The sequence below is a fragment of the Myotis davidii genome, unplaced genomic scaffold, assembly GCF_000327345.1.
Source record: "Myotis davidii unplaced genomic scaffold, ASM32734v1 scaffold30, whole genome shotgun sequence".
Lineage (NCBI taxonomy): Eukaryota > Metazoa > Chordata > Mammalia > Chiroptera > Vespertilionidae > Myotis > Myotis davidii.
Genome location: NW_006282874.1, coordinates 75,169 through 86,185, shown reverse-complemented (window position 1 = coordinate 86,185; position 11,017 = coordinate 75,169). Strand labels below are relative to the sequence as shown.

Genomic DNA, 11,017 nt, shown 5'->3' with positions numbered 1-11,017 from the left:
CTCCGTCAGCTTAACCTTCAACCCTAAACCTGTCTGGGTAGGTTCTCTTTTCTTTAGAACATGAGGCTCGGGCGCCTTGGGTGACGAGTCCGAGCCTGGCTTTCCTTCTGCGGCGAGGGAGCACGCCTCTGGTGACTTGGCGTCAGGAGACAACTATATTCCTTCCAATTACACTTTCCCACTTAACTTCCAGAACCTTCTTGACAACTGAGCTCAAACCCTGTTTGTTTCCTTCCAGACAAACTGCTGTACAGCTGTGCGCTGCCCCGAAGGATCCCAACCCTCAGGGTGGTTTCCCCAAGTCCCGTGGACTCTACGCGCTGACCTTTCTGAGAGGCCATGCGCACCAAGCTGCCCACTGCCCATTCAACGCTAACCGATGGCCGGCTCGCGGACCCTGCTGTTAGGGGTTAGCTCTTTACTGGGATTCCAGCACTTGGATCAGTTAGGCTTTGAGCTGGACATGAACTAAACTTTCAAACACGGGAAAGCTGACTTGGTTGTTTTACAGTTATCTGACCAAATAACCAAAATGAACACACAACCAAAGACTTTTCTTTTCACACAACAAAGGGTCACTGCTTAAGTTGTTTCAGGCTGTAGTATACAGAAGGCACATGGAAGAGAGCAGCCAGGAGCTACAGGAAGAGTCCATCAACTGAGAAGCTGGCCTTCGTAAACAGTAGTAATAATTAGAATACACACGAATAGCATAATAGGAGTTTATAATTCAAACCTTAGCTGAAGCACTAGAATACAAACATTTATTAATACAAACATTTGGTCAATAATAACTTGAAGAACCTAAGTCAATCTGTCCAAGATTGGCAAATTAAAGAAAAATCACATGAGCTGGATCTCAGTTCAAACTCATGGGCCGAAGTCCTAGAGGTGTGTCAGCCGCCTTTCTCCGAGCCCTGGGACCACCCCGTGCTGCGGGGGTCTGTGTCCACCGGAGGAAGGACACTGGGCTGATTCCAATCCTTGGCTACAAGAAATAAGCTGCAATAACCCTTCCAATCCAGGCTTGGAGTGAACGTAAGTTTTCATTTCTCCTGGAGAAATGCCCGGGATGTCATTGCGGGTCACATGGTAGTTGCATGCTTAGGTTGCAAAGGATCAAAAAACTCTTGCCCTCGTTGGTGTGGCTCAGGTGGTTGGAAAGTCAGCCCCTACATGAAAGGCTACGGGTTCGATTCCAGTCAGGGCACATGCAGGAGGCAACCGATCAATGTTTCTCTCTTCTTTCTTTCTCTCTCTCTCTCTCTCTCAAATCAATAAAAAACATATCCATGGGTGAGGATTAAAAAAAAATAAAATAGCCCAGCCAGTGTTGCTCAGTGGTTGAGCATCAACCCATGAACCAGGAGATCACAGTTTAATTCCTGGTTAGGGCACATGCCTGGACTGCAGGCTCGATCCTCTGTGGGGGGGCGTGCAGGAGGCAGCCGATCGATGATTCTCATTATTGATGTTTTCTGTCTGTCTCTCCCTTCCTCTCTCTGAAACGAATGAAAACCTATTTTAACATAAATAAATAATTTTTACAAAGACTGCAAACTCTTTTCCAGAGCGACTGCACTGTTCACTTTCTCACAAGTGATTTCAGGAATTTGGTTTGTGTGTTTTCACCAGCACTTGATGGCATCACCACTTTTACTTCAGCTGTTGTGATAGGTGTGCAACGGGATCTCACTGTGGTCGTCATCTCTACATCCCTCTTTAATAATTTACTATTTGCTACCTGCCTATCCTCTGCAGTAAGATCTTTCTTCAGATCTTCTGCTCATTTTCTTTCTTCTGCCCATTTTGTTTCTTTTTTTACTGCTGAGTTTTGAGAGTTCTTTCTATATTTTAGACATTAGTTCTTTGTTGGGTAGATATGTGGTTGGCAAATATTTTCTTCCACTCTGTGGCTTGTCTTTTCATTCTTTTAACAGGTCTTTTGCAGAACAAAGATCTCTAATTTTGATGAGGTCCAATCTATCTATTTTTTCCTTCTATGGATGTTTTGGTATTGAGTCCAAGGACTCTTTGCCTAGCCCTAGATACCATTTACTCCTACGTTTTTCCTAGAAGCTGTACATTCTGTCCTTGTCTGTGACCTGCTGTGAGTGACATGGAGGCGGTCAGGCGGAGGCCCACGCATGCCTGTGGACGCCAGTGCTCCAGCACTGCACGTGTCAGAAGGCTGTCCTTCCCATGAACTCAACATTCAGCTGAGCCTATTTCCTACAAACATACCTTTTAGAGCAGTGGTTCTCAGCCTTGGCTGCACATTAGAATCACCTGGGAATCTTTTTAAAATCCTGATTTCTGAGCCTCATCCTCCGGAAATTCTGTTTCTGTGTTATGGGGTGGGGCCACAACATTAGTAACAAAGAAACAGAATTGCCGGAGGATGAGGCCCAGAAATCAGGACTTTAAAAAGATTCCCGGGTGATTCTAATGGCAGCCGAGGTTGAGAACCACTGCTTTAAAGGAATAACACCCATTAAAGGTCCTGAACCTATTGCTCATTTATTGCTCCCATCTTACCTTTGTAGTAAGTACTGTCTTCCATGTATCGGGATAATCCAAAGTCTCCTAATTTCACGCAATCATTTGAGGACACCAGAACATTCCGAGCAGCAATGTCCCTGATAAGGAAGAATTTGGGCCAACAAATTTTAACACAAGGAAAATAAACAACAAAGTCATCTATATTATATAAAGACATATGGGTACTTTGAAAGAGAGCATATATACAATGCAAACAGGAGATTTATCACACGCTGAAAAAAAGGACACTTTATTATTTTATTTCAAATGTTTCTTCTGGCAGATATTTACTCATTAATATGATGATCAGTATTTAGAATGATGATGATAAAGCGCATTCTCCAATAATGAAGCTGCTCATTACTTTTCAAACAATCGTTTTTGCAGCGGCATTACTGACAGTGACCCACAGCCATGGTCGGACCCTGCTGGCCTCAGAGGCAGGATGAAATAGAAGTCATCTCCATTACTTGTCAGTGTCTTTGCTGATGTGCTCGCTTTAATGCCAGATCACCAAACACTAACACAATACCAAGCCCTCACTTGCATTCAAACTAGACCCAGGTTATAATCAGAAATCCCAGAAGACCATGGATGCTCATGACACTCCGTGTCCTGGAAGGTCCCGGCCAATGTGTGTCAGGACGGAGTGTTCGCTGCTCTAGTGCCGTGGTCAGGCTCTCCATAGTGTTTGTGGAAGGAAAACTGAACTGATCTAAACTGACACCTCACTCGGCCAGGGCAGACACAGCACCTGCACACCGGGTCAAGTAGCACAAAGCCACCCCCTTCCCCCGATCTTACCTGTGCACAAATCTCTTGCTCTCCAGGTACGCGAGAGCTGTGCTAAGCTGGTAGGCATACAGGATCAAGGACGCCAGATCCAAACTGTACTTCCGGACTTGCAGAAATGACCGCAGCTTTGGGACAGTGACCAAGACAAAGTGGAAGGATTAGTGATGGAGAACAGAAATCCACAGCCAAAGAGCTACATCCAACCACAATGCTGCCCATCTCTAAATGCACTCAGTGAGAATGGCTTCAATTCTCCCTAATAGCAAAGCATGACGAACCAAACATCCTAGCCCCAAAATTATGGTTAATCGTTCTTTATTTGAAATCCTATGTCAAGTTAGAATCTTCATGACTATAGACAAACTTTTGAAAAAAATCAGAAAGATGTTTCCAGGAAATGAATAAAAGCACAAAATATCTATCCTATATAATAAAAGGCTAATATGCAAGTCAACCAAATGACAGAATGGTCCCTATGACGTGCAATGACCACCAGGGGGCAGACACTCAATGCAGGAGCTGCCCCCTGGTGGTCAGTGAGCTCCCACAGTGGGAGCGCCGCTCAGCCAGAAGCCCTGAGCCAGCTTACAGCTGGTGAGCACAGGGGCGGTGGCTGAAGCCTCTCCCACCTCCATGGCAGTCAGACATCCCCCAATGGCTCCCGGACTGTGACAGGGCACAGGCTGAGCTGAGGGACCCCTGAGTGCACTGGGCCTCTAGTATATATATAAAAGGCTATGCAACCATCCGAACATCCAACTGGTGGTTATGACTCGCAATGACCACCAGGGGGCACTCAATGCAGGAGCTGCAAAGCTGCGGTGACTTGGCAGCAGCAATTCTTGGGTGATGCACCCCAAAACCAGAGAGAAGGGAGACCAATTCTGGGGTGCGTCACCAGAAAACCACCCTCTTGAAATCCGGGACCCCTCAGGGGATGTCGGAGAGCCAGTTTCAGCCTGATCCCCGCAGGCCAGGCCGAGGGACCCCACCTGCTGGAGGGACCCCGCTCACTCCGCAGACACCCTTCCGCAGATGCCCTTTGAGCCACATTACCGCTGACCAGGGAGGGACGCGGGAGGTTGGCTCCAGGGTATGCATGGCCTCTCCAGCCACCTTTTAATTTCCTTTCAATGTGCACAAATCCTTGCACTGGGGCACTAGTTGCTAAATAATATTGGAAAACAAAAAGATCTAGTCACCTCTCAAAAAAATCCAATACACAAGCATGGTCAGCTCACACCACTCCATCCCGGGCAGATCTGAGGATAGGTGATGAGGAGGGAGGGTGGGAGAAATAGTGTCCCCCCCGCCCCCTTACCACCCCCATGGAGTTTTGGGTGCAGAAAGGTAAATTGGTCGTGTTTTGGGTATTTATCCCAGTGGTGCCTACCACTGTCATGGTTAATTCAGCTAAATGCTAACAGCAAAGAAAGGCAGAGGAGCTGAATACTCTAATTCTATAAAATCAACATATAAAGGAGAAACATTTTTAATCCCAAAGAATTAGCAAATTCTTCAAAAGCAAAGCAGAAAAATACTGTACAAAAATATGGAAACAACCCTAGCCAGTTTGGCTCAGTGGATAGAGCGTTGGCCTGAAGACTGAAGGGTCCTGGGTTCGATTCTGGTCAAGGGCACATCCCCGGGTTGTGGCTCAATCCCCAGTGGGGGACATACAGGAGGCAGCCAATCAATGATTTCTCTAATCACTGATGTTTCTCTCTCTCTCTCTCTCTCTCTCCCTTTCTCTCTGAAATCATCTCTCTCTCTCTCTCTCTCTCTCTCTCTCTCTCCCTTCCTCTCTGACACCAATAAAAAGATATTTAACAAAACAAAAAGCACAGAAATCCGGAAAGGCAGAGCAGAGGAGAGGAGACGCTGCAGGGCCTTAAAATGCTCCAGCCAGCAAACTGTTAGCCTACGTGGGGAGAAGAGCGGGGGCCTCAGGCAGGGCCCTCTCAAAGGCGGGTGTGAGGGTGATGCTGCAAAGCGGAGAAAGGACCAAACTACACTTCGGTTCCTGGTAGCTGGTAACCCAATACTCATCCGAAGCAAAACTTATTTGGGACCTTTTAAAAGACGAGGAATGTGGGTAATGTTTTCGAAGGCTGCATTAACTTTCAGGAGCAGAAAACGGCATCTGAAAAATCAACCTGTGTTGATCCCCAACCAGGCCAGGCTACCGAAGCGGCGTGCAGAAGATAGCGGGGCTCAGGGCCCATGTTGCTGTGCCCGCCCAGGGTAGGAGCCAGCGGGCCTGGGGTGGGGCACAAGAATTTGCATTGGGAACAAGTTCCCAGGTGATGGTATACAGCGATTAGTTCCGTGTTCTGGAGAAAGTCAAATAAGGAGAGCTTCTCACACTGTTACTCATATTTAAAAACTGCGACTCATGTCTGGGGTCTAATGTGAATTCTAAAAAGCTTAAGGAACTCTTCAGATTTACCAAAACCCAGGACTGCTTCGCCACTGCTTCTCTCACCCTCCCAGCACCGGAGAGGAAAAGAGATCCACTTCTGTCAGGACTGTTGCTTCCAGTCCTAACGTTTTTGGCTGGGGCAGATGCACTGCTGGGCCTGAGTTAGGGGACGACTGGGGAATGTAAGGGTGAGGACATTGTACTATATCCTCTGAGTCAAAACCACAGGGGACACAACATATACTTCCCTTTCTTAACAAAGGACATCACACAGCCAGTGTGAACTGCATGGGTACAGAAGCGAGCTGACCTGTACCAGCAGCCCGCCCACACAGGCCAGATCATGGCACACGGGCAGCCCGCCCACACAGGCCAGATCACAGTACACGGGGCAGCCCGCCCACACAGGCCAGATCACGGCACACGGGCAGCCCGCCCACACAGGCCAGATCACGGCACACGGGGCAGGGCAGCAGGCCAGATCACGGCACACGGGCAGCCCGCCCACACAGGCCAGATCATGGCACATGGGGCAGCCCGCCCACACAGGCCGGATCATGGCACACGGGACAGCCCGCCCACACAGGCCAGATCATGGTACACGGGGCAGCCTGCCCACAGGCTGCATCTGGCACACGGTACCTCTCCGAGAGTGCACAGCTCCATGATGATCCAGACAGGGTTCTCCGTGATGACGCCAATCAACTTCACGATATGAGGGTGGTCAAACTGGCGCATGGTTACTGGGGAGAACAGTGTCCACAGTTACTTTCTCGCCAGGCTGTGGGGTGGCGATGGCTGGCTCAGGCTGTGCAGTCATAGACTAGCTGAGGCAGCGGTCCCTACCAGCCCATGGACTGAAGTCAGACACACAACAGGGCCCAGGCTATGCTTAGGCAACTGACCAAGTCCCGTAGGGCTTCCAGATTTATTCATTTACTGCCTGTCACGTGGTCACCAGTCCGAGATGGAGAGTGGAAAGCAGCGGTTGGTCAGGGTTCAGGGAAAGAAGAACGCTGAGGTTCATTTATACAAACAATGACCGCCACGCGCCTTCTGTGAGCAAAATAGACACAGTCCCTGTCCCCATGGAGCTCGAAGACTAGCGGTGAGAGCGACAACAGCACCTTGCAAGCAAGGCCTATTGAGCGATGAGGACTCGGGAAGGAAAGACCACGCCTGTGGCCGGATGAGAAGGGACATGTGGGAGGAGGAAGGGCTTCCCGCTCAAGCGCAGGAGGGCGGGAGCCTGACGGGCTCCGTCTGTGCGCAACCAGCAGAGAAGACCCCCAGGCAGCTCCGTCAGGGGAAGCGTGATCCAGAGCAGCGGGGCCGGGGACTGCCTGTCTGGCTCTCTCCAATCTCCAGGGCTTGCAGCACCTGGGCTGGGACCACTTCTCTATCTGCCCAATTCCAGGGCGAAGATTTCAATGGTACTAGGTACCGAAGCACAAAGGGACAGTAAATCAATCTGTGTTCATACCCCAAACATCATGGCTTACCCAGGAAAATCTGCAGATACGGCCTCTACAAATACAGATATCAATTTGCAAGGCAAGATTAATAAAAGGAGTTGCCTCATAAAAGTCAAAACATTATTTTTCTTCTTCAGAGACAGTCTGGATTTCACAGATAAAGACAAATGGAGTTCCAACGAAATTTCTAGAAACTTACAGGCTTCTTGAAGGAACTTCTCTCTCACGCTGTCGGAAGTACAGTTTTTACATGTTTTAATTGCAACCGCCAAAGCTGGATTCTCCTGTTGGGAAATCACAGTGTCACACACGTGCCGTGAGGTCCTCTGCCTGCAGCAGGGCAGGCTCAGGGGCACCCTGGGCCTGACAGACCAGATGCGAATTCAGGAGAATGGAAAGCTGTGCACAGAAACTGTACATGAATGCCCACAGCAGAGTTATTTGTAACAGCCCAAGTGGTAATGACCCAAATAACCACCAGATGAGAAGATAAACAAAAAGTGGTGTATCCACACAGCAGACATGTTATTTGCTGATAAAAAGGAGTGAAGCTCTACATGACACGACATGGGCAAACCCTGAAACCATCGTGCTGGGACAAACAACCACAAAAGCCACACATCGTATGATTCCACTGGTATGAAATGTCCAGAATAGGCCAATTTACAGAAAGAGAAAGTAGATGTGTGGCTGCCAAGTGCTGGGGAGAGAGGCAACAGGAAGTAACTGTTAACAGGGGTTTCTTTTGGGAATAAAAATAATGTCCTAAAATGTCCTGTGGTGATGGTTGCACAACTCTGCGAACATGCTAAAAACACTGACTTATACATATGAAAGAGTCAATGTGATAGTTTGTGAATTATATGCCAATAAAGCTATTAAATAATTTTTAAAATTCACATCTCAGTGGAGGGCTATATGGAACAAATTAACGTTCTTTTCTTGAAAATGCAGGTAGGTGGGAATATTGGCGAGCTGCTGTTTACTCTGGTCATCTATTTGTTAATTCCAGCCAATGGAACAATCTTCTATGGAATCTAGAACCCATGACAGAGGCTGAAAGAATAAAGGATAAAAGACGGGCCAGCACTCTAGGAGCTCTTTTGCCATTTTGTCATTTTTGAGTATATTAAGGAAATTGCCATACATGATGAGCTTCAAAAAGCCAACTGCAAAAAAATAAAATAAAATTTTAAAAAGCCAAATGTAAACACCTTGAAGAACTCAGGGCTCAGGAAGGCAAACAAAGGCCATTTAGCGTTAGACAGTCAAAGGAGTCCAGGCTTCGGGACTTACGGGGCTCACGTAAGTGCCTTGGTGGACGTCTCCGAACTGGCCTTCTCCAATGCATCGTCCCAGCTCTATTCTTTCTCTTTGAATCTCATAATCTCTGGCTGCAAGACAGGATCCACACATGAAAAACACAGGTACAACCACACCCAGTGTGGAAATGACACTCTACACAGTTCCTTTCATTAACACCCCTGAGTAAAAATGTCAACAGTGGCACATCTTTGTATGAAAATGCTTTAAACCCAGTGGAATTCTCTTAAACAGCATTTTTAAAGGAATTCGCGTAACTGTAGGCACTGATTAAACTACCAAAACACCGAGTTCTCTTACAGGTAGATTTTTTTCATATTTTTAATGTCTGATTTAGTTTATATCTATTTGATAGTTTTCTAAATAATTTCTCTAAATATTAAGTTATACGCTATTAATAAGTGCTATTAGTTCAGGTATTAATATATGAAGGCTAAAAAGTTATTTAAAGCAATTATCTTACAAATAACTTAAATTTGTAAGTTATGGAAGCAACAAAAAAATTGTGTCATGAATAAGTGTATGTTTTAAAAGTTTAAGAGTGTTCCACTGTATCATAACCCTATCTCAATATTATTCATGGAGCTAAAAGAGTTTAAAGAGGTAACTTCTAAAAATTAATTTCAAAATTAGATGACTTGGAATCAGGTTGAACACATCACATAAATTATGAGTATTTTATATTTTTGAGAGCATATGCCTCAAATTAATGTATTAGATTGATTTACACAAAACCAATTATTTAGAGGTACAGGGGAAGAAATGCCCACTAGGGGCCTAGGAGATCAGTTCCAATCAATTCACTACTTCGGATGCGCTGTGATTTCTCCCCGTCAGGAGAGTCCTCCCGCAGCCTCACTGCACACACCCCATGAGTGTGATCACCAATGGAATGACACAACTTTCCTGGGTTATCAAGTTATAAATCATGCAGAAACCCAACCCCAAATTTAGATGGTGATTTTCCTCTTTAAAATCCCTTTAGCTAGTAGTACTATTGAATTAACAGCATGAGTAAATCAATGAAAAATAGCTTAAAAATGAAAGAAACATCCCGTATCATTCCATAGGTTGCAATCGCAAGCAAATGCAGTTATTTGAAAGGATCCTGTTACCTTCATCTATTCCATAGCTTTCTGTATTGCAATTAAGAGAGAGAAAAATTGAAGACCTTGCTTAGAAATAACTAATAGCAATTAGGTTAACAACAATAAACTTGGAGAGTACATGTCAATAATATTCACTTTGTTAAATATTTTAACCATGAATATGAGAAAAAAAAGACTAGACACAAGGAAAAACCACCCCCCGCACAGTTACCGCACTGTGGTAGAGACAACACTCTCAAGTCCTATGTCATGAACCCTTTATGGTAACTCATTTTGTGGGGTCTGGGTGAAAGTAGCCACTTGGGCATTTACTACTCAATTCTGAATAAGAAATACACAAATAAAAATTTGGATTTTCTGCAGGAATGTGCAAGTAACAAAATGACTAAACAAAAATTAACATTTTCCCAAATTGCTACCGCAAGTCAAAACATTCACAGAATCTGTGTGGCTCTCGCCTGCCTGCTCCACATCTCTCTCTCGTAACACAGGGGCTGACAGGGGCCCAGGGCCCACCGGGACTTCGCATGCCTCAGCAAGCCGGCGGTTCTCTGTATTTGGTAACACTCCTCAATGTACATAGTAACTGTAAATGGGAGCATCTTTTAAAATATTTACGCAACAGGGTAAAGCACCCAAACCTGTTACACATATGCACAGCTCAGATGTCAACTCGGATTATCTAGGCAGGGGTCCTCAAACTTTTTAAACAGGGGGCCAGTTCACTGTCCCTCAGACCGCTGGAGGGCCGGGCTATAGTTTGAAAAAAAACTATGAACAAATTTCCTATGCACACTGCACATATCTTATTTTGAAGTAAAAAAACAAAACGGGAACAAACACAATATTTGTATTTGCATGTGGCCCACGGGCCGTAGTCTGAGGACCCCTGATCTAGGCCTTTGAGGCTGTAAGGTGGGACCATAATGGGCCTCTTTAAGAGGGAGGGTTATGATTTTAAAATGGGAATGACAGTTCAAGGGCATCTCCAATTCAAGATCTGGGACTAGAAACTCGAAGTAGACGCAGGGCTTCCAGATTCAGAGAGGCAGGATGCTGCCATTCCCAGGCTGCGGGAGGTCAGCTTCCCACCCCTCCCCCCAGCTGCAGCACTGAATCAGAGCAGCTTTCTAGCTGGTTAGTCAAGGGCAATAAAGAACAACAATTCGCCCTGGCTGGCCTGGCTCGGTGGATAGAGCGTCGGCCTGCAGACTGCAGGGTTCCAGGTTCAATTCCGGTCAAGGGCGCATGCCTGGTTGCGGGTTCGATCCCCAGTAGGGGACGTGCAGGAGGCAGCTGATCAATGATTCTCTCTCATCACTGATGTTTCTCTCTCTCTCCTTCTCCTATCC

At 46.3% G+C, this 11,017-nt stretch overlaps 1 protein-coding gene across 9 annotated transcripts in view; it reads right to left on the bottom strand.

Moving 5' to 3' along the window:
• Positions 1-11,017, bottom strand: part of PTK2 (protein tyrosine kinase 2) — a 100,459-nt gene that overhangs the window by 40,333 nt on the left and 49,109 nt on the right. For 5 of the 9 annotated variants that reach the window (XM_015561492.1, XM_015561465.1, XM_015561468.1 and 2 more), the window contains 6 exons: positions 9,672-9,692; positions 8,530-8,627; positions 7,433-7,517; positions 6,401-6,501; positions 3,346-3,461; positions 2,539-2,639 (listed from right to left, as the gene is read on the bottom strand). In XM_015561492.1, coding sequence (XP_015416978.1) covers positions 2,539-2,639; positions 3,346-3,461; positions 6,401-6,501; positions 7,433-7,517; positions 8,530-8,627; positions 9,672-9,692 — 522 coding nt within the window. The remainder of the gene's footprint in view (positions 1-2,538; positions 2,640-3,345; positions 3,462-6,400; positions 6,502-7,432; positions 7,518-8,529; positions 8,628-9,671; positions 9,693-11,017) is intronic. The other 4 variants (XM_015561471.1, XM_015561483.1, XM_006753255.2 and 1 more) reach the window with 1 other exon arrangement.